Source organism: Sesamum indicum, linkage group LG1, assembly GCF_026168435.1.
Source record: "Sesamum indicum cultivar Baizhima isolate 11 linkage group LG1, ASM2616843v1, whole genome shotgun sequence".
Taxonomy (NCBI): Eukaryota; Viridiplantae; Streptophyta; class Magnoliopsida; order Lamiales; family Pedaliaceae; genus Sesamum; species Sesamum indicum.
The window spans coordinates 18,731,276-18,755,502 of NC_142657.1; the positions used below are offsets into that span (position 1 = coordinate 18,731,276).

At 35.7% G+C, this 24,227-nt stretch overlaps 3 protein-coding genes across 7 annotated transcripts; 2 read left to right on the plus strand and 1 right to left on the minus strand.

The window, feature by feature from the left end:
- The first annotated feature begins 503 nt into the window (after positions 1-503).
- LOC105162450 (alpha-1,3-arabinosyltransferase XAT2) lies at positions 504-3,606 on the plus strand. 3 transcript variants are annotated; one of them, XM_011080460.2, is made up of 4 exons: positions 504-873; positions 971-1,060; positions 1,214-1,309; positions 2,296-3,606. In XM_011080460.2, exons 1-4 carry the CDS (start codon positions 735-737, stop codon positions 3,495-3,497), a joined length of 1,527 nt encoding a protein of 508 aa, XP_011078762.1. In that variant the 5' UTR covers positions 504-734; the 3' UTR covers positions 3,498-3,606. The 3 variants fall into 3 exon arrangements, with proteins under 3 accessions (XP_011078762.1, XP_088739806.1, XP_011078764.1); XM_088883680.1 differs by having other exon boundaries at positions 505-869; XM_011080462.3 differs by having other exon boundaries at positions 737-877.
- A 1,512-nt stretch (positions 3,607-5,118) lies between these two features.
- On the plus strand, positions 5,119-8,212 carry LOC105162449 (alpha-1,3-arabinosyltransferase XAT2-like). Its single transcript, XM_088879033.1, has 3 exons — positions 5,119-5,423; positions 5,649-5,726; positions 6,852-8,212. The coding sequence occupies exons 1-3, from the start codon at positions 5,279-5,281 to the stop codon at positions 8,012-8,014; spliced, it is 1,386 nt and encodes a 461-aa protein (XP_088735159.1). The 5' UTR covers positions 5,119-5,278; the 3' UTR covers positions 8,015-8,212.
- A 449-nt stretch (positions 8,213-8,661) lies between these two features.
- On the minus strand, positions 8,662-23,219 carry LOC105162448 (DEA(D/H)-box RNA helicase family protein). Of its 3 annotated transcripts, XM_011080458.3 has the most exons (20): positions 22,739-23,219; positions 21,069-21,223; positions 20,910-20,997; positions 20,447-20,689; positions 19,832-19,927; positions 17,670-17,858; positions 17,404-17,563; positions 17,202-17,332; positions 16,750-16,917; positions 16,391-16,663; positions 14,042-14,236; positions 13,736-13,939; positions 13,531-13,600; positions 13,275-13,423; positions 11,475-11,780; positions 11,241-11,300; positions 10,976-11,128; positions 10,755-10,865; positions 10,099-10,544; positions 8,662-9,998 (listed from the first exon to the last, which is right to left on the minus strand). In XM_011080458.3, the coding sequence occupies exons 1-20, from the start codon at positions 23,078-23,080 to the stop codon at positions 9,995-9,997; spliced, it is 3,543 nt and encodes a 1,180-aa protein (XP_011078760.1). In that variant the 5' UTR covers positions 23,081-23,219; the 3' UTR covers positions 8,662-9,994. The 3 variants fall into 3 exon arrangements, with proteins under 3 accessions (XP_011078760.1, XP_020549438.1, XP_020549439.1); XM_020693779.2 differs by having other exon boundaries at positions 8,662-10,544; XM_020693780.2 differs by lacking the exons at positions 20,910-20,997; positions 22,739-23,219 and having other exon boundaries at positions 8,662-10,544; positions 21,069-21,208.
- Positions 23,220-24,227: the final 1,008 nt, after the last annotated feature.

Here is a 24,227-nt window from a genome sequence, read left to right on the forward strand (position 1 = left end):
TTAATGTGGTAGTTTTTTTTAACTTGCAAGTATTAATTACCAAATTGAATTCCAATATGATTAAACTTGCTAGAAATCTATCAAGTTCATTAATAATTTCAAAATAAATGATAAAAAAATAGACACATATAGAATATACACGGGATTCAAACTGTCACATACATCAATAATTTCATAACAAATAAAATAACAAAATAAACAGACACCCACATTATATATATATATATATAGAATTTAAATAAAAAAATCTCTACTAAGCCAAGAGTTTTAGAATTGAAACCAGTGTGAGTGAGGCAAGAGCTGATAGAAGTTTAGAAGTATACATCATCCTCAAGTCCATGCACATTGACATTGTGATTCATGCTAGGGAAACTCTTTGCAATTGCTTCACTAGACATTTTTGTGATGTCTTTAATTAATTAGTTGAAACCATCCTTTCAATACCAATTAACAACAACCACTGCCACCTAATCATCATTATAAAACTAGACTAGAATCCTCATTTTCAACTTGTAATAATCATCACAAATCCCACAAAAATGTACACATCATTATTAACACCAATCATAGTCAACAAATCGCACAGTTTCTCATCACAGCAATAACAAAAGCGTGAATGATGATAGCTTCAATTAAGGGTCTTCTTCCTGTTGACTTTTTTCATTTCTTTAGTCGCTACTAATTAGTAGCACATACTAATCAAAGCAAAGTCGCCATTAGATTTGCAAGCAAAGATGTATGATCCCATCTTTGCAAAAAGTTTCAATCAGTACCAGCGCAGGAGGTTCGGCTGCTGCGCACTCGTTCTATGCTTCATTACTGCATTCAGCATTTCCTCCACGTTCAACTCTCATCGGCAGTCCGCCTCAGTGAGTACGTACGTCCTATTTGTGCGTCGCTCTAGTACTAGTACTGCGTCAAGACTCTCATCTCCCCTCATGTAATTTCAAATTCTTGGTCCTTGTTTCAGTTGGCGATACCGTCAGCTTGCAGCTGACGATCAATGCTGTTCACGACATGCGTGTAATTGAAGATACAAGTGAAAAGCACGAGAAAAGAGGTACTGATGATTATTTAAGGAAAGATTTCACACCATAATATGCATGTCTTCGTTAATTAAAATAGGATACGCAATAAGATTTGAAATAGAAAATTGAATTTCTTTTTTTTTACATGGGATGCTTATTGTGAATTTTGTTTATCTTTGGAGCAGGTGGGAATGCTGCTGGAGATTTGCACTTGCAAATTAATGCCACTGAAAGTAGTATGCTGGTAGTCAATAACACAAGTCTCATCTCGCAACTGTTAGGTATGCATGTCTATATATATACACCTTGCAAGTCCCAATATGCTAAAAACGGTAAATTATATTGACATTTCTGGACCTCAAGTCCAATTACAGGTACTTTTTGTATCCTTTGTAATTACAAGTATAATTTTTGAGGGATGCTTTCTCAAATGGTGTTGATATAATTTACCGTATTTAAAATTAGTGCCCATAATTTTTTTTGGTTTCATTTTTTAATTAATATTTGAAACATGCTAAAAATAATTCTAAACACACTGTATTATAGATTTTAATTTATTTAAAATTATGATTGCACCCCTCGAAGTTGTAATTATAACTAAAGCTGTACCTCTATTCAAGAGTAAAAGTTTACAAATATACCTCTGAATTAATTATGTTTACGTACCCCTGCAAGGGGTACACTTCAAATTTCACACACTACAAGAAAAATTATCAATATATAGTTACGAAAAATTTGATGCTAAAATCAACATCGAACTAATTAGCAAGTAAAATTTTTGTTACTAATATATATTATTTAATATATCTTTTAAATAGTTCTTTGCTAAACTCGTAGCAAATTAATTTCCCTTGCTAAATTCATTACCAAGTAATTTTTTTGTATTAGATAATATAAATTAGCAGCGAGAAAATTTTATTTGCTAATTTTCTTGATGCTAATTTTTTTTTTTACTATTGAATAATTTTCTTATAGTGACAAAGGTTAAGGGACGTCTGCATAATTAGACCTAACATCATAAATGTTAATGTAATTTATCGTATAATTTAACATTTAGTAATTTTTGTCCCGATTCGATAATTTTGGACGTCTCCAAATATATTATCAAACACTCGTCACATTCCCGATGCATACTTGAGATTTTCCAAATTTCAATTTCATATTCCCAAATCTTTAAAAAGTAAGCTAAAAACAACTCCAAACAAAGTGTCTTATGTTTCTATGATTACTTCTTGAACGCTAACTTTTTCCCACTAACACATTGCAGCATTGAACGAGACGAGGAAGGCGGTGTCCTTTCGCAGAATTTCAGAGTACTCACTTGCAAACTATTACGCAGTTGAAGGAGATATAAGGATTGAAGCCAATTCCTCCACAATCTTTGTTGTAAAACCTCTAGACATGGGCATCTCATCATCAAATTCAACCAATTCATGGAGCATACAGCCTTATCCTAGAAAGGGCTTGTCGGATGTCAAGAATTGGACAGTAAACATAGTAGGACACGATGACGACAACTACGGCACTGTCCCAAAATGTACTCAAAATCACAGGCGTCCAGCTATCCTTTTCTCAGTTGCTGGATTTTCGGGAAACTATTTCCATGATTTTGCAGATCTGTTGTTTCCGCTATACACTACTTCGTTTCGTTACGAAAAGGAGGTCCATTTTCTTGCAAGTGATTACAAGCGATGGTGGATAAGTAAATACAGACGAATTCTGGACCTGCTCACCAGACATGAAGTAGTAGACATAGACAATGAGAAAGTGCACGTCCATTGCTACAACAACATGGTTGCCGGCCTCAATTTTCACAAAGAGCTCATGATTGATCCGGCTTTGTCGAAACCTCCTTCCGGGCTGTCAATGCACCACTTCAAGCAGCTCCTCCGACGAGCCTACTCTCTGGAGAGAAAAAGGGCAGTCAGATCAAGAAAGGGGGACGGGACGGAGAAGCCCCGTCTCATGATCATATCCAGGAACCGAACACGAGCCATGACGAACGAAGTCCACGTCTCAAGGTTGGCAAGAAAGCTGGGATACGAGGTGGTCTCGGCAGAGGCTCGAGTGTCTACCAACGTGACAAGATTCGCACAAACCGTAAATTCTTGCGACGTGTTGATGGGAGTACACGGAGCCGGGCTAACAAACATGGTGTTCCTACCAGAGAATGCTGTCCTGATTCAAGTGGTTCCATTCGGAGAAATTGATGAATTTGCTAGACTTGATTTCAGGGACCCTGCAGCGGGTATGAACATTAGGTACTTGGAATACAAAGTAAGCATGAAAGAAAGCTCTCTGAGTCAACAGTACCCAGCCGATCATCCGGTTCTGAAAGATCCAAAGTCTTACCGGACAAGAGGATGGGATGCACTTTCCTCTATTTACTTGGAAAAACAGAATGTGACCATTGATTTGGATAGGTTTAGAGGCACATTAGCAAAGGCACTGAAGCTTTTACGCCATTGATCAACATTTTCATGTGTCTGTGGCCATTGATTTTCTCATTTTATTTCTTATGTTTACCACTTGTTTTTTATTTGATATTCCATCGTTATTTGATCATGGGTAAGTTAAATTGGTATCATTTAAGGTTACGTCTTTTTTGAATATTAATAAACGGGTAGAGGTTTCCAAACACAGGCTGTTTTACCTAGAAAACAGAAGAAAAGAAAACAAAATTGTGCAAGCATACTCCATGAAATGGTTCGAAATAAAATTGCACTTATAAATCATAGTCGCATAATGCAAATCAGAGGGTAAGTAAAGGTCAAAGAAAGGATAGAAAGGAAACGATATAGGCTACACTATAATACACCGCAACTCCCAAAAATTATTCCATACAATGTCGGACATAACACGAAGGGATATGCCTCGAACACGAGAATGACGTGTCCAAAAATTAAAAAAAAAAAAGACACGGCGCCCAACATGCCGGTTGGCGTGACAAACACGTTTTGGATTTTTTTTATAATTTCAAAAAACTTGTACTAATTCTTTTTTAAAAAAAATTGAGCGTAAGAAGAAATAAAAAGAATTAACTCACACATCTCAAACTAAAAATTTTGAGAAGAAATTAATTACTAAAAATTTTGGGAGATGATCATGATGATTTAATTAATTTAAATATTAAAATTTTTTCATTGTGTACTTTTAAGTTAAACTGATTATATATATTTTCTGAAGCCATATTTGATTAAAAATATAGATGTATAACACATGCTTATTTTATATTTTATCTTGATATTATTCTTATTGCATATTTTAATTTTATGAAAAATTGAGAATATATATAATAAATACACATTATATGTAGCCGTATTGTGTCCTAATTTTTTTTATATTTTTTATATCGTCATATTTGTGTCCATGCATTATAGAGATGCATGATTATGCTGGTGTTGTGGGACACCACGTTAACTGAAGTAGTTTCATTTGTTAATATATATCATAAATTTATTGGAAATATTTTGAAATTAGCATACACAACCAAATAATTAGTGAAATTTGCAATTTTAGTTATGTAATTTAAGGGATACTAGTTTTGATCTTGTATGAATTAATTTAGCAACTTACTCCTGTAACTTTATAATTTTGTCAATTTTAATCATTTTCGACTAATTTGGTTGGAAAATTGCATGTAATTTGCACAGAGTCCAATTAAATTACTATTTTAGTTAGTCTTTTAAATCAATTCGAATAGGATCAAAAATGTCAACTCTCCAGAAAATACCAACAGCCATAAGTTATAAAACTAAAGTTGTAATTTAATTAAGTCGTGTGTTAATTAGTCACGTGAAATTTTTCGGACAATTTGGCAAGAAAAGTATGAAATCTACCAAAGTGTTAAAGTTACAAAATTAAATTAGCAAAAAACAATTGACTGAAATGCCCACCATCATAAATTATAGAACTAAAATTTAAATCAATATTTACGTGTTGAAGGTCAACCCCAACGTCCTTATCATCTCCACCAGCAAAGAATGTGCAAAGATCGTGGGCCGCATCAACTCTACGGAAACAGTGTTTGGTATCAGCATTCCACAGAAAAGCAGAGATATCTCAGTCCGAATAACGCCGCCCGCCCGCCCCTTCTGCCTACCTACTTCTAAGACTCGCGCGCGCGTCGGACTCCCATTCCGAAACTCATCACTTCTTCAAATTGGATATTGCTCTAATCTAATGCAGCCATTCCCATTTCAGTTTGTTGCTGCTTCTTCTGATTCATCATTTTCTTAGAGAGAATTACCATGACATATAATAAGACGATATTCGACAGAAGTTTCAGCCGGCACGAGCAGAAGAAACTGGGATGTCCAGCATTCTTGACTTGCTTCGTTATCGCATTCACCCTTTGCACTGTTTTGAGGTCCTATGTCGGCCCTCCTCCCATTGGTACGTAACTTCTATGTTTTTCATGCATAAGGAAGCATGTAAGATTTTAGATGAGCCGGTCGTTTAACAGGCAAAACATTTCACAATGATTCTCATCTCCGACAGCAGTTTAACATTGAACGATCATGTTTTTACATTGTTATTTAAGAATAATAATGTCATATATATATGCTTTCGTAGCAGTTTGCACAATTGAGATCACAAGTTTTTGGTTCGTATACGCAGTGATTTTGGAGCAGTCAATGGATTGGGGCCTCAAAATGCTGATGAGCACAGAAGAAATCAGCAAACCACGACAATCATGTAAGATTTTACTACTAATGTAATATGTGATGTGTAGTATTACATATGGCTATGTTTTTTGTTTTGCGTTCATTGTCAATGATTAGTTTTTAATGGGAAACGTGTGTTTTTAATTATGTGTAGATTTTTGTAAGAAAATGAAATATATTTTGGTTAGTTTATGAATTGTATTTTATATTGTTAATGATGTGAAATACATAATAAATACTAATTAAGATGGAAATAATTACAAAATATATTTAGTTATAATACATATAAACATGCATGTTTTTACTTTTATCGATGTTTCAATAGCCAGTGGATGTGAGTTTTTGTAGCATCACAATTCACATGCAGTTGCCGTAACTCATTTATAAATTTCTTAATCTTAGGCTCCACGATTTAATTCCCATTAAATATGTGAATATTTGTCTCACTTAATATTAGTAATATAATATATATGTATCTCACTAAATATGAGTTTATTAATTAAAATTGATATATTTTAAAAATTTATTGATCTCAATGTAAAAAATAAATAAAAAAATATACGGGTTTCATGTAATAAAATTTTTATACAAATATTGTTAAAATAAAAATAATGTGTTTCATGTTTCATGTAGTATGTGATATATTTCATTGTTCACAAGATTAAAACTGTCAAATTCCATGTATATAGGACAAAAATTGTAATACGAAGGATCTCAATTTGTCTCCAATATTGATTTTTGTATTTAAGTCCACCAGTTATCAGCTTTTTATGAATTGAGGATTTTTTTTAATTCAAAATTTTAAAGTTTCTAATTTTATGCCCTCATACGACGTGCATATGAGAAGAGTCACCATGTTCCATGCACGTGACCCTTGGAAGGAGGGGTAATGCCAGTGTCACGTGTGTAACACATGATGATTTTTTGAAACGGTAAAAAAAGTGCTAGTTAAGGAATCAAACTTGTACGTGAAAATTGTTAGGAACTAAAAACAAAAAAGTTGTATTGTTGAGGAACCAAAATTGTAATTTCCCCTAAGTTACATGCTGCAATATTGGTACTTGATCATAACATTATAACTTGACCCAAATTACTGAGGTAAGTGTGGCGCTAATTCTTACATTTCTTTTGTTGTTTGTTCCGGATATTGATGCAGATGAGATCCCTCCAAACCCCATTCTTCGTAATTTGAGCAACTCAAGATCTCAAGTCTATGAAATGAGTGGTGACTTAAGAATCCATGGAAACTCATCCACCATCTTAATAGCTTCAACCCATGCACTGGACTGTACAACTTCTTGGACAATAAGACCTTATGCGCGGAAAGGCGATAAGGCAGTAATGGGGAAGGTGAGAACGTTCAAGATCGTTCCCCAACCCCCTCACGCCACCCCTCATTGCACTCAAAATTTCAGCGTTCCGGCGGTTGTTTTCTCCGCTGGAGGGTATGCCGGAAACCCCTTTCACGACTTCACCGACGTGCTCATTCCACTCTTCCTGACTTCCCGAGAATTCAATAGAACAGTGCTGTTTCTTGTAGCGAACAAGCGTTCTTGGTGGACTTCTAAGTACAAAGTTTTACTGGAGGGGCTCTCCAAGTTTGACGTGATCGACATTGACAATGAAAACCAAGTGCTGTGTTTTCCAAGAATGATTGTTGGCCTGAAAGCCAACAAGGAGTTGAGCATTGATCCTTCTGAATCCCCGCATAATTATTCACTCACAGATTTCACAAAGTTCCTTCGAAGCACGTACTCCTTGGAGAGAGAAACCACATATGATTGTATTCACAATCACAAGTACCGCAGCACAAGACGACGCCCTCGCTTGCTCATCGTTTCCAGGAAGAAAACCCGTCATCTGGTCAATGAAGGTGAAGTAGCCAACTTGGGTCGAAGCCTGGGATTTGACGTTGTTGTGAAAGAAATGGGGGGGCAGGTGTCGTCAGTTGCAAGATTAGTGAACTCTTTTGATGTGATGGTAGGGGTGCATGGAGCTGGACTTACCAACATGGTTTTTCTTCCTGAAAATGCAGTCGTAATTCAAATAGTACCCCTTGGAGTGGATTTCTTGGCTAAATATTACTTTCAGCTTCCGGCTAAAGACATGAAGTTGAAGTATCTGGAGTACAAGGTGCGGTTAAATGAAAGCTCATTGTGGGCGAAATATCGGGGGGCAGCTGGTGGGCACGGCGTTGTTGATTATGGGAAGGGATGGCATGATTTTCGTTCTGTTTATTTGGACAATCAAGATGTAAATGTTGATTTGGGTAGGTTTAGGGGGACCCTATTGAAAGCCTTGGAGCTTATTCGAAGTTAGGACTTCTAATAACTTCCACATGGCTTACATTGCATACTTATGTACACATTTTATGAAATAGGTATGTGTCATTGTTATTCTTTTTTGATGACTTGCTTGTTTGTAAGGTCTGCTGGGGATGTTGGTTGTAGCACGTAGTGGGTCTGGGTGTATGTAGATGATCATGTTTTGATAGCCAGCTCCTCACTTGAATTAGAAACTACATATATATATATATATATATATGGTTGTGAAGCAATTTTTGCATAACTATAGACGATGATGTATTCAACCCCTGCAGCTTCTCATACCTCTTCTTCCATGTTTTTCCCATTCTCGCATATAGCTAATCCACATTTTTCCGGCTGAAATTAACAAAGCATCTCAATATATATTGTCAACTACTTGGAGAGTACTTAAATTGGGGTGGGGGGGCATAAGGGAAGGAGAAGGGTTAGAAGAAGGCAAACCGGTAACAGAAGCAACAAGCAGCACAGTAGCTACGGACAATAATGACTTATAGCAGCGGCCAACAACTCCAGTCTCTGACCAAACTTCGCCAACATTGAAAAATGATGCAAGCTAGTGGGTAAACATTCAAAGTATATTTGGCAAAGGTAGTTAAAGCAGATAAATAAATAAATTTATTAGGATAAAAAAACAAAAAGGAGACGTGCAAAATTATTTTGAAAAAGTAAAGGCGCTTCAAATATTTCATATTACATGACAACCCTTAAAAAAGGCACTCGAAAGAACGAGGCGACTTTAAATGCCTGGTATAAATGTTTAGCACAGTGAAAAAGTAGTATCTAATGAAAAATAAATAATGTGTTTTCAATCTACTTTGACTATAACATGTACTTCACCGTAAATTATAATTTTTCTAAATGCCGTACCCACCATCACTAACTACAGAAACCTTCTTCCATATATTGATGGGTCCCTTGGTCAGTTGATATCACCCCTAAGTGTTGTTCATCATATAAGGAAATCCCTTATTGCCATCTAGAAAAGGATTAGAAAATCACATTCTCGAATGTGATTCTATAATCATCCACAGGACCACCAGATAGCATCCATCTCACCTCTACAAGATTCCAGAACACTAAAAACAGCTAAAAACCATCACAGACCGCCCCCAACAGAAGTAACAGCTGAACCCAGTTTAGAACTGTTGGAATGTAACTAGTCTTCTAATAAGTTAAAATGCTTAAAATGTTAAGCAATTGAAAGTGGCCCTCCTCCAGAACTTCTCATCATGAAATACATATGCTGAAGGATACTGGAGCATCGGACAGAATTACTGGCATCTGCAGCTAGACGAACAACCATCCGCGACCAAATCTGAATCCCTGCGAATTGGCAGTGCAAAGAACATACAACTCTGTTATTAGTTCATACTTGAGGCCAGTGTCCAAAACCAATCTTCTGACATATTCTCGTATCAAAGGTCAAAATCAGCAAGTACAACTCTATGATTGTAGCTATTAAGTTGCCAATTATAGATCAGCTAAATATTCTTGATTCTCTACACTTCACCCGTTACTCTTTTTCCAACTCTAGTAATATACAAAACAACCTCCATCACCCCAACTCCACTTTCCATAAGTTACGGACCTTGAGGTCTACAGAAAATATAGAAACCGCCAATCATGATCAGATAACCACAGAAAGATCCCACTTGAAATGCTTGAAATCAGCAGGCACTCCAAATTATTGATTTCAAGCAAGTGTCATGACTTCTCCTGGCATCAATGAGAGAAAGAACCTGTTTATGGTTTGGCAAAATCAACTACCGAAAAATTTCTTCCAACAGGCGAGTAATATATACAGACAATGATGGCAGCCTGCTGCAATAACAGATTGGAGCGATGAGCTGAGTACTGTGAATATGGAGAACAATAACCGTATACCAAACAAGTCTTCTGCCCCCAATAACACAAGACCATGGGGTCTGAATCTTATGAAATATAGAGTTGGAGCTCTCCAGACTTGAAGCATTTATCTACAGTCACCGGTCAACCAATAGAAATATGAACACCAACTGCTCATGTGGAGTACTGATCAATTATATAAAATATGCTTCTAAAAACAATTACTTCCACCTTGCAGTAGATTGTTGTTTCTTCTTGCTTTTCTTCAGAATTGCAGACATGTACTCAACGGTCTTTTCAGATGGTTGCCTCTCACCAGTCAACCACGTAAGAGCCTCTGCAGCTGCTGCTTTTTCTGCCTCTTTCTTGCTACCACAAGGTTGGCCAACAAAATTTAGTCCATTGAATACAACAGTGGATCTAAATTTGTTGTTTTTAAGTTGATTTGTCTTGTAGGAAGGTGGCTGATGCCCTGCCCTACCAAGCAAAGTTTGGAGGTGAGATTTTGCATTATCACCACCTTCATTAGCCAGACCTGAGCTTTTAGTTTTTTTGGATGATGTTGAGATCTGACGCCCAAAAACAAATCTGCCTTCACATTGGTCCTCTGAGACCAACAATCTCACTGCCCTGAGAAGATCCTCATGACACTGTATGTCCAACTTTGGATTTAAAAGCTGCATTCAATCAGATGGGATTAGAAGAAGAAAGAAAACAATGTCATGGAACATCCGCTAATCACGTACAAGATGGCAAATGGAAGACAGAATAAAAAAACACCAAAGTTGAACCATTGATCAATTTGCAGCAAAAGAACTAGTGTACACATTTGATAGTAAGGACTTGGGATATATATACCATAGATTTATTGGAGCCCAAACACATACCTTTCTCTGAACAAGTTCATCAAGCTCTCTCTTCATACTCAGATATGTAGCAGCCAACTCAGGTTTCATGAAAAATTCCAAATATCCACTCAGCATTTTCATGTGGCCGTCCTATACAATAATGTAAAATACATTTACTAGAAGCAAATGGACTTAAAACTGAAGGTAGGCAACTAATTAAATAGTGCCATCTGGGGTTTAAAAGGAATCCATAGACTTACTAATCCGCCTCTAGAAATGTGTCCTCCGAATAACAGAACCACAGAATCAGATACACCAGTTGAATCACGGAGAAAAACTGAATTAACCTTCATTTTTTCATTAAAAACAATCCATGGGAATGGAATTTTGGTTTCTTGGGCATTCACAGAACTCTGGTAAAAAAAATAAAGGGGCATCAATCCAAGGCGAACACAAAAAATAAAAACTTCAAAGCCATAAATCCACCTAAGCGTTTGAGGAAGTGTAGTCACTGCATTATCTTACCGAATGCAAAAGCACTGCACCATCCTCCATTGTCTTTAGTGATATAGACTTCTCCTTATTCTGTATATATATCTTCATATTAGTCCTTAACGTCCCATAACTAGTACCAAAGAGCTCAAATATTATCCAATTTAAAAGAACTTCCTCTAACTGAACATCTTGCATACAAAAGGAAACCACATAGAGAAAATCGTATAAAGATATTACCAACTTCTTAAATAATCATCAACTCACCACAACAGAGCATATCCCTGGGAACAGACCCGCACATATAACTGCACGAATGAGATGTTCATCGCGACTCCATCCATTGCAACTCTCAATATTTTCAACTAAACCAACATCTTTGAGCAGATAAAGGAACTGCTTCCGCAGGGAATCAATTGCTTTTAGAGTTTGCACTGAAAGAAAATTTCTCCAACAGTATTCATAACCAGATTGCCCCCTTTCAGCATCTTTCCAACCCTCAAAAGCCCTGACTAGAGCAAGATGGTCACTGAAGTCACGAGCAGAAAACTGGGCCTTTGCAGACTCAGCAAGCTGCAAGAAGTGAAAAGATAATACTGAATGTAGTTCTTCAACCATCTCTAACTAAAGTCTGTTGAATAACAGAAGCAAGAGTACACTAAGGACATCAACCTGAACAAAAACATAATGAAGTAGAACGACTCTAGGAAAACCATGAAAAAATTGGACAATATAAAGCCAATGTATCCACACGTCTTTTTATGTGGGATGGTTACAAGCTAAAATCACACATTTTATATTAGAGGCTTGCAAATCTATACACATTTAGATTAGATTAGATTTAGCTCAGTACTGGAAAGACTAGGCAGCAGGTACCTTAAAAACATGGACACAACATTTTGCCATCAGCTACTCGATATCCTCTTAAAAGAGACAAGATTTAACCACCAGTACCAACTCAAACTTGATCATAGAAAAACTAATTCGGGATAAATGCATTTTTGGTCCTCAAATATAGTCACTAATGCAATCTTGGTCCTCAAACAATTTAGGGTTGCAATTTTGGTCCTCAAATTTAACTTTTTCGGCACTTTCGGTCCTTCCGTTAACTTAACGGGAATTTCATTAAAAGTGGAAAAATTGCTTTTTTCCTCCCATTTTGTGGTGTTTTTCAAGTTGTAATCCAAATGCACCCATTTTTCAAAATTTTCTTCAAACTTCGAAAGAGAATAAACCCAAAAAAAAAATTAAGCAACAAATTTTTTAAATAATCTTAACAAAAAATTGCCAATAACTTTTAGAAAATTTGTTGATTAATTTTTTTTTTTTTTTGGTTTATTCTCTTTTGGAGTTTGAATAGAAACACGAAATATGGATGCATTGGATTACAACTTGAAAAACACTACAAAATTGGAGGAAAATAGCAGTTTTTTCCACTTTAAATGAAATTTCAGTTAAGTTAACGGAAGGATCAAAAGTGCCAAAAAAAAGTTGAAGTTTGAGGACCAAAATTGCAACCTTAAATTGTTTGAGGCCCAAAATCGCATTAGTGATTATATTTGAGGATTAAAAATGCATTTATCACTATTTTACACAAATTAAACCGAAAGGTACAATGCTTAAATTGACAGATATAATAGATTGTCCGTTTAGATGTATTCTAAGGTATATACATATGGTATTCAATTAGAAGCATTACTGAAAATTTCCCCTAACAAAATTAGAAGAGCATTGAGAAATCTTAAAATGCATAGAGGACATTTAAATGGTTAGTCAGTCAAATTAACCATCAAGGAACTTCAGATAATGAAATCAACATTTTAGTACCAATCACGACAAATATTCAGCACTTGCTCATTAAACTGAAAAGGGATACTTACAAATGGGAAGAATGTTGTGCATGTTTATGTAAAGTACAACTGATTTTTAAGTCTAAAGCAGTAGATGCTCACTTGAGTTAATTTCTTTTCTTTTCCTCTAACGATATTTTATTTTCATGCCCTACTAACTAACTGGAGAAGAAAACAAAGTACCCAATCAAAGATCTAACATTCTTACGCTACTTACATCCTTCTTGTCAAATGGCATCAAGAATGGATCTCTGACACTCAGGCCAGCAACAATGGTCATTACTGGATCCAAGCAGTTGAAAATAGCACCAAATATAAGCATCTTTCCAAGCTTTGGCTCAACTGGAAGCATTGATAAGTTGCGTCCTGGAAGCAAACAAGAACATCTTCATCATTCCTTGTGTTATGCAAAGGAACTTCCATGGCAACATATGTATAAGCTGTAAATCAAAAGTTAATAATTCAGTATCTACCCAGCAATGTAAGATTTTCACGTTCATCTAAAGCTCCAATCATCTTTAAGTACTCGATAGCATTCTGAACCTGAATAGCAGTTAAAATGTCAATCCATGAAGGCAAAAATTCCAAAAGCAGAAAACAAGTTGGATTTAATTGCAACCGGGAGGACTAAGGGGTGAGCTACATATGAATGCAATATGCAGGGAGCTCCATGCTTACTGATAGAGGTTCAGGAGCTTGTAGGGCCTTAGATAGGAACTCTGAAATGCTTCCGAGTTGTAGACTCTTGATTTGCAAACAGAGAGACTGTAAAGGTGTTCTCAGAAGTTCTGGCAATTGATAATCAGCAAATGCATCATGCACACACCTCGGGTACAGATGGTAACACTCGCCTGGTTGAACTCGCCCTGCTCTGCCTTTCCTCTGATAAAGAACATTACAGTTGTCCAAGTTGGCATGAGCTACTACTTAACTTCCTAAAGAAAGCTCCATAAACAAACTGCTAAAAGATTTAAAAAACTTTACTTGGCGAGCTGAGGCCTTTGAGATCCAGGAAGGAAGCAAACAAGGAGTGTTATTTAGAGCGTCATATGAAGTCTCTTTAGCCTTCCCACAATCAACCACAAACACTACATCATTAATGGTAATACTTGTTTCGGCCATATTTGTCGCAAGAACAATTTTCCTGACTCCATCTTCAGGTTTATCAAAAATCAATTTCTGTTTTCATAAAGAAAAACAAAAAGGTAAAGTTCGACAAAGATCAGATGTAACTAGGTGGAGCACGAAGAAAGCTGCGGCAGAGAGCCAAAAGAAAAGCGAGATAGATAAACTGGACGAACTAGCATGCAATATTCAGTGACAATTTGAGCAATAAATCTAATTCTAGTATATGCATGCTTTCAGATTGTATGTCCCAAATCATAAGAGAACATATATTCTAGAACTAGGAACAACATCTCACTACTTACAATAGCATGTCCTTATTGATCTTTTACCAACTGAAAGCTAAGAAAACTATCCACAAAGTACAGAGGTTCTCCATAAAATATGTAAAAAGTGAAAAAACAATTCAACAAGAAAGGAAAAAGGCAATTTGCAAGTCCGAAACCACTGTACTATGCAATGAAACTGCACTCACTTTCAAGTCTCATATCTGAACAACTTAGACTCGTCCAGCTAAATTACTGAAAAAAGTCTCAAAGAAAGCCGAGAGAGGACAGATCAATACCACCATGATAGCTAATTCTAAATCCACATATATTCAGGGTTTTAGGGGAAAGATCTAGAGCACATGAAAGTGACAAATTCATCATGTCACCCATTAACATTTCAAATCTTATCCCCCAATATCATCAAATACATCATGTGCCAGGAGTGTCTTCCAGATGTTGTTATCATGATAAGTCTCTGGCATCAGGGATGTAGCATGTTTCTTATGTGAATATTGTTTTTCCCAAGGACCTAAAAACTTTTGATCATCAGATGGATAAGAGCCGGAATTAATCCATATAGTCTGCCTCATGAATCATCATAGAGATACTCACTGTAAGCAAGTTAATCTCTATTTGTTTGTGATAAAATGCATAATATGCACCTTTTGAACGCTGACAGGAATAGATTCTTCACGGAGAGCAATAACATTGAAGTATGAAATAAAAAATGACCTAGTAAACATTAAGAATATAAAGAAAACTCATCCTTCACTGAACTGGAAATCATAGATGGCAACCGTATATCATACTTGGGGGTTATTGAGTAATTAGGAGGTGCCTATGGTAAAATCAACAACATATTTAAGGGGAGGGGAGCACGGCCAGGCAACACCTTAGGCCCTTCAGGACTTTGAGATTTAGTACCGATTACCACATGCATAACATGTAATACAAGTATAGAACATACTTTATATATTTTGAGATAGATCTATTTGAACCAATATCCCAAGGTAATAATTGAGTAATCAATATCCCATAAACCTACAATTAAGTGGTGTAATTAATAAAGCATATGATTTTGTTTGAAGGACAGTGCAAACTAGAGGGAAAAGATGCAGCTTTCAACTTAGCTTGACAATTTAGTGCTATAGTCATGTAATCGAAGACATTGACTTTTTATAGGGATGTATTATTGTCTACTAATGTGTAAATTGGATGTGAAATCATATGAAATACACAATCAAGTTTAATTATTTTCTACTATTACTCATGTGAATGTGAAATTAAACGTGCTTAAACTAATTGGTCAATCATTATTTGCTGAAATATTTCAAATACTTCCACTATTCCTGTCAGTAAATGTTTTCACTTTAGGAAAATGATTAACGAAATCATATAAAATACTGTTTTCAAATATTTTTACTAAAAGATTTAGAGTTCCATTTCCTATTAATATATATCCTTGCCAAGGAAATCAATGCAACAATGCCAGTTTAGCATATGATTTTCTTGTGCAATTTTATCATATAAGATGATGAAGATCGAGTGATACAACCAATTTATGAGAAACCAACTAAAGCTATACATTCTTCTGAGAGACATCCTAACCAGACATCAATTATTTTTACTTCTGAAAGATAATTGTTCTATTTTTCAACAAGTCTACTTTCCTACAATTCAAGTATGTTAAAAATCATATAGAAATGCTTGGAAATTTTCCTATAGAACGAGCAGGTTGTTGAGACTGACAATTGCTACTTGCCCCCAACTGCCACCCACAACCCTCAATCCCATATCCATCCCGGGTAAACTGACCCCACTGAGATAAGAATAAATTATTAGCAAGTGTAAATAATTATGCACATATTAGATGGTCCTGTCACATAATTTAACAACTATTAGAAAGAGCCATGCCAGGAATAAAATACATCAAAGCAACCTGCTCTGCACTGGGCATGGAACCATGGCATGCAAGCAATAGAACTCGGCTTGGATCTCCCAGCAGAGGATGAGCTTGAAGCTGATCTTTCAAAGAATTTATGTCATCCCAACCAGTCATAAACACCAACACAGCACCAGGCCTTTCTTTGCGACAAATATGACAGAGCACATGCTCAATGAGATTAAAGCCAATGGAATCAGGATTCCAACACATTAGTGAATCCCGAACTCGAGGGCTATAGTCCTTAAAATCAGCAGCCACAAGAGCTTCCTATTTCAAATCTCAAATATAAAGAACAACTAAGTTAAAACAGGTGTGGGTACAAGAAGCACAATCTGATCTTAGAGAACATATACCTCAACAGCTGAAGCAATCTGAGTCTTTCTTTTCCTTAGAGCCTGCTTCTGCATTTTCCACATCTTCTCTTGACCATAGTTATCAATTTGATTATATGGTGTCAACCTATAGCCAGTCATTTCTAGAATATTTTCCAGAAAATGACTCCGAACAGGGTATGTAAAACCCTGATAATAAAAGACAAAATAGAGAAAAAATGTAGAATTAGCAATTGGATCCAGATAGAGGGGACAAATAAAACCATCATAGATATGCGGGGAGGCAACCACAAAGAGAACAAAATAAGATTCAAAAGAAAAAGAAAAAGAATGGAAGCACATTTCCCCCTTTGGTAAACAAGAGGCCCCTTTAAAAGATTAAGAAATTCTAGCATTTCAAAGTTTCTTTTTGGCAGTATGAGAGTACTTCATATAATCGTCAAATGGTGTTAAACCTAACAATTTTGACATACAGGAATGTGGATCATTGGAGCACCACCAAAATAGGAAGAGAAAAGCTCAGCATTTAAGGTTGCACTCATCAAGATCAATCTCAATTCCGGTCGACGAGGAAGAAGATCCTTCAGCACAATTAGAAGAAAATCTGCCATGAAATGCAAATGAAAATAAGAAGAAGAAATGCAAGACTAGGAAAAAATAACAATTAACAAATACCTTCATTCATTCCACGCTCATGAATCTCATCAACGATGACATGAGTTGTGCCTTTTAAATTTCTGTCAACCAATAATCTCCTTAAAAGGATTCCAGTAGTACAAAAAAGGAGCCGTGTATCTCTCCCTTTCATTCCCTCTAGGCGAACTTTATAACCAACCTTCAAAGAACAAAACCCCAAAAAGTGAGAGATCATTTATCATATAACCATCAGAGAAATTTTTTTTAAGAGAATACTTTCAAGCAGAAACACGCAAGAGACTTACAGATTCTCCTATTTTCTCACCACGCTCCGCAGCAACCCTCTCAGCAACTGCCATAGCAGATATTCGTCTGGGTTGAGTGCAGATAATACTACATGCAGCTCCCCCATCGGCCTCAATTTCTGACTCTAAGATGTATTGAGGCAGTTGTGTTGTTTTTCCACATCCAGTTTCACCAGAAACAACCACCACCTACAAAACCCAATTTTAACCACAGTTATAGTAAGCTGTAGCAGATAAGTGGGGACTTGCCTTAAAATTCTTTCTCCAGATATTCCCTAGAGCTGATTAAATAAGATCGAGATAATATCAAGAAACTCACTTCATGCATCCTGAATTATAAAGAGATAAACAAGTTGCGAAGACCATATAAAATTGACACAGTCAATAATTAATTTAACTGCTGCTTCTTCCGTAAAACTGGGAACTCTGAACCACTTAGGCTTTGTAGGGAAAGAAGCAAATTCTCAGCATTGAGACCATACTGGGGAATGCAGAGCCATGGAACCCATCCTGTGAACAACATATACCCAGGATCTCTTCATACCGTCTTATCTAACTAAGTAGTGGTTGTACTCCCCTTGGACGTCCCACTCCTTGATAAAAGAAAAGCTGGACCTCAGTGCAATCTGGTGGTAAGATGAAATGGCATTTTCCCTTGTCATCCTCCAGTTTATGTTAGTGTCAAAGTTAACATTCACCATTATGAAGCCCCCCCCCCCCCCAAAAAAAAAAAAAAATTAAATAAATATATAAATAAAAAGGAATAGCGTTTAACCCTTTAAAATTAGCAACACTAAGGAACAGCAGTATTCTGCTTATACAGGAATCAAGGGCAGAAGAACCACTGCAAAGCACTATAAGAGAGGAAAAAAGTTTAGTATGTTAAGATTCGATTTGTAGGGCAGGCTTTTTATAATTCAAGAAGGAGAAGGGGATATAATGTGTAATGCACCAACTCACTAGGGAGGTTATTGTAATAAACCCTCAAAAATAACAGATTTCAGGTACAAAATTTTTCAATTACAAAAGCTTATAGTTCTATCGAATATAATAATTTCATCCAACTTCATTCTTTGCATCAAACACCGGTCCATTATCCAGTTTGAGTGGGTTAACCACTTACTCGGTCCAAGAGCAAAACCAAAAACTCACTTTCTGTAACCCCCCCCCCCAAAAAAAAAAAATAGAAGAAACATGCATACCTAACTCTCTTTTGTGGTCTTCCACCTCCTCGGGACGACCACACAACACTAATTACAGTGCCCCCCCCCCCCCCCCCGAAAAAAAGAAAATACCTCCACACCACCATAACACCCTCTTTGACGGGAAGGGCTAGAGAATGCAGGTTTAAATGGCACTTAACACTTAAGTTCCTAACTTCTTATATCAGTAGATGTATTAAGTGATCAAAGAAAAAGTAGTAACTTGCCTAAATATTTATATCCTAATTTGTTTGCATTGGTGTTCTCAAGCAGAACAATTTTTTGAATTAAGGCCATTTTAACAATTATCAATTCAGAAAACAATGTTTTTGTCCTTCACAAAGACCACTTTTCTGGTATTCCTCAATAATTTCAGGCTATGTCACTGTCTCTTTGCTAGAATATGGCGAATAAGAGAGAGAAAGTTAGTGCAAGAAATGAAAGAGGTTGCTGGAGAAGGGAAAACAAGAAAAAAAGCATTTACAGAGAGATTATGGATATGATTACAAGGGCGGACTGCAGTAAAGGGAAAATCATGAGAAAGTTGACAACAGTGGCGGTCACTGACTTACTGCTGCAGTGTTGGCAGCAACAGATCTGGTAATGTTGTTTCCTTTTCAAGGGCAGGGTTTTTATTTTTCCATATTTTGCTTAGAAACAACTTTCAAAATTTACATGGATACTTTACTTGCACAGATTTACCTTGAAACAATACTCACTCTAAAACCTCAAATTAAAGCCAAGTTTGTCCAAGACATTAAGTTTGAAAACACAGTTAAATAAATTCAAATTGGTCAAATAAGGAAATAACATGTATCAATATGACGCACAAACTGATTAACATTGCTAAATCCCTCTTGAATAACAGTCAAAGTGTACACAGGCATTTTAGCAATCAAACACCACAAAAGCACAAATAAGCTTCTGTAAGCATAAACCATAAAACAATCCAATAAGCACCTGATGCTGAGAAATTGCATTCAATAATGTGTCTCGCTCTTTATATGAGGGAAGACTTTTTCGAAATTCCAGCATCTTCTGGCCTTCTGGAGATTCCTACAAGTAGAAGGAATCAAAACGAATACCAATTACTACTTCAAATGCTTCAGATAAAATACTTCAGTCAGCAACCGACCAGAGAATATTTGCTAATATCCAAATTCCAAATATTTTGTTATGTTGGCTTTCATCAACCCCTAATGTTGCATTACTAGCTTAGAATTTTCTCTACATTGTTCTGCAATTTGGCATCATCACTGAAACCGCACAAATTTATCCTTTTAACAGATGGTGTTCCTCCCCCTCACAATAGGTCAAACAATATCTTATACAATATTCTAACATGACTGGGCCGTTCAGAAGCCAAAGGAAAATGTGAAATAAAATATACACCAGTTATACAGGGGCAGGAGTAGCATCCAACTATGAACATACCAATCCATATCTACAGTGAACACATGATGTAGAACAAGTATATAATAGTGAACATAAGATGTATAGATCACCTACAGAAAGATGTAACTAGAAAATCGTCCCTGTACTATTAGTATCTAGACAAATCTCGATGATACTAACTTGCCAATCTAGTTGTTTATTGCGCATATGTAAGCTCCTCCGCCTACGAATTCTCTCAGCAATAACACTTTGGGTTGAGGGCTCCTCTTGCTCATCAAATCCTTCATCAATCAACAGGCTCTGACCCGCGTTAGACATTGAAAAGGCATCACGCGCAAAGCTATCCTTATTCACAGCCTTTCTAGAGAAGTGTGCCCTGAGATGAGAATCTACCATCCTCTGCAACCCCATTGGTATCATCACCTGCAAATAAAAACTGGCCATTTTACCCACGTGAAACGTGCATATAACAACTGAAAATTAATCAATCCAGTGAGATGTAGTGAAAGCGTTTTATAGCCACAATTACTTCCATGATACTAAAGAAGTGTTCAGGAGAACTTCGTTTCTTTCTGAATTCCTAACATAAAGAGAAAAGGTGCTCAGTTAGAAATAGAAAAGGGTTCATATAATTATGTAATACCTCCCTTTGGGGGCGCTTGGTATCCAGATCTGATCTATAATTTGGCAACGGGACTTTACTAAACACAACTACTTTCTCATACTGACGGCTGCAATGAACGAGAGCTTTTTAGAAACAATCTCAAATCAAATAAATACAGGCCAGGTTCCCTTCAAGTACCTGTACAGTCCCATTCTTGTAGCAAGCACCGAAAGCTGCTCAAAATCACGCCGGTCCTTTTTCTCCCTTGACACAACCTCTTGCTCATCTTTGCGGCGCATAAGCATGGTCAACTTCCACCTCCACTCTTCAACATTATCAAGTGTCGAAGCACACTGGAAATTGTAAATAAGGAATTTTTGAGTTATTTGATATACAGTGTGGTCGAGTATAGGTAAACTATACCAGAAATGTGCTCCTCTACAAAAGGCTTCCACGCCCCAAGAATAATCTTTGACTGTGTTTCGATTGAAAGATTTGGGAGTAACAAGGCTTGTTTGAACAATTTCAAGTTAAAATGGTTCAAATCCTTCAGCACTGAACTGAACTATGTTCTCTATTACTAAAATTGGAGCCATTTTAAATCATTAGTTCTAAATCAATTCCTTAAAACAAAATACCCTCATTGAAAATGCAACCTTAATAAATAAGTAATGCCAAAGTTATAAACAAGTCCATGTCTACATAATAGACGTGTTAAAACTTTTTGGAAAAGTTATGGTTTTTAAATTTAAAAAGACACAGTACCTTTAACTAATTAAGAAGAATGAATTGCTCAGCAACCATTAAAATGTCGGTCTCAATACACAAAATAATACTTATATTACTTCTTTCATTTTTATTTATAAAAGTACTCATTCTCCGCCCAATAGTTTTCTTTTAGCATTAATCAAACTTTCTTTCACAAATCTATCCTTCAAATTTAAATTCAAAATGCAAATCATGTTTTTACCATGCTGAGAAAAATAGTAAAACACTTGACAGAAATTTAAGGCAAGTGAGGACATCAAATAATTTTTCAATCTTATAAATGACAACTTTTGATGAGGTTGTGATGCGCAATTCGTAGGAAAATTAAAAGGAATTGATGAATCAAAATAACATATTACTTGTCATACCAAACAATCTGATATTTATATTTACTTGTCATTCTTATGTCCTATTTATTTATCTGATATTATTCTATTGTTCCGATATTTCATAGAAAATTTATTTTGTACACCTCATACTACCATACTCCCACTATAAGGTATCATAAAGAAGAAAACTTATTTGAAGTAGTTCTCATTTGTCATAGAGTTTTGTCAAGTGTCATCTAATTTCGCCAATATATGAATACTATTTTTATTTTATTCAATGTAATAGGTAACTTTGAAAAATAAATGAATTCAGTGATAAAAGAAAAACTATTGAGTGGAGAATCAGTTCATTAGAAAAAATTGGAACGTATAACATAAATGTCATGTATTAAATTGGCATGTTAACAATTTTTAAAATTTTAGCAATTCCATGTCCTTAGAGTTATTATGTTTTTTACAATTCAAAAACATCATAATCCTTCAACCATGATTTTGACAGTCTTTTTTGCTAATTCCTACTTTGAAAATATTTTCGAAGAAGTTCGTCCACTAGGTGATTAATTTTTTCTTGCTCTTTTTTGGACTCAAACTAATGCTTGTCCCCTCTATGTTCAGATACTAATTTATGAACTTGATATAAGAATCAAGTAAAAACAAAAATTTTCAGCATTTCCAGCGGACGCAAGTACGAAACTTTAGTCAGTGCTAATCCCACCAATCCAACAAAGAGATTATGACTAAACCAACAAAAAAGAAACAAAACAAGCTTACCAATTGCTTAGAAGAAGACTGGAAGTCACTATCAGACTCCGCCTCCGACACGTACTCATCGTAAGCAAACCTTCCATACCCAAAACTCTGCTGGTAAATACGCGGCAAAGAAGACGTAGAAGAAGCATTTCTACTGCGCCTCACCACAACAGAAGAGGAGGACAAAGAAGAAGAAGAAGAAGCGCAAGCAAAAGCAAAACCCCTTACAGGGCACAACTTGTGGAGCCTTGGGTATGTTTTGGCAATGGAGAAGGACTTTGGTGGACACGTTAGATGGGCCAGAGACATGGCTCTGAGCTCCAATTTCAAATAATTGTGGACAAACATTGAAGAGAAAGGCATGGTTAATAATTCCTGAGTGGCGTGTCGAGTGTGCGAGAAGGCATGGCGCTGCTGGAATTAGAATTGTGGTTAGGGTTTAATGGAGGGGGAGATGGCGGAGGGAAAGAGACGGTTGCTTGCTGCAACTTCTCCATCTAATTTCATTTATCCTTTGTTTTTTATATTGAAATAATTACACTAGCCTCCCTCAAAGTTTTGTATAATTATAAATAGACCCACAATTTAAAAAATTCCTTTTAGCATTGTTGATATATTTATTTTTAAATAAAAGAAACATAAAAATAGAAATAAAGAAAGAAAAATTACGATAAGTGGGTGTATTTTGAAGATGGTTTGTATATTTGCACCTTTTTTTAAATTAAGTAAAATAGATTAATATATGTCTCGTATATTTAGCTTCGTTTTCTAGTGAATAAAAATTAAGATTTATTATCAAATTATAATTCTTTTATATGTATTTATAGTTATTTGTATCTAACTCTCTCGATATTAATCCTTGGCAAAGACCTATTGAAATTTGGCATCAAACACCCTTGCATTTACCCTCAAGTTACTTTTATTGACCAACCTGAACATTTCTTTATAGGAGTTGTGTAAGAAAAATATGGAAGTTAAGTATATTTTGGATCTACCTAGATTCCTTAAGGCCTATTTTTCCGAGATATGGTTGGTTCAGCTATACACCGTGTCATTGGTGTCTCGCCCGAGCAATAATAGAACCTCCACACGAACAATAAAAATGGCCTATTTTTAGGGGAAAGTCAATTCATGTTGGCTTCATCTACAGAGTTTCAAATAGTAAACTTATCCCTTGATAAGATAGATTGATATCTACTTTGTATTGACTTATTACTGATATAATAGATATAAAATATTTTTTTCTGATTAAACTACCTTATAACGGTAGATATACATCCTCCCATACATTTATGCGTGGAGAAGTATGAGGGTAATTTGAGTATAAGAATATTTATTTGATATGTAATAAATTAGTAACAAGTCAATTGATTTTTTTTCTTTTTCCTTTTTGTAATATAAAAATAAATTCGGTGAATTTTGATTAATAGAGGAATTTATATATTAGACAGAAGTAAACTTCAGGGGTGTTAAATGTAATTTTTCAAATTATAGGGAGTTTACGTATAAT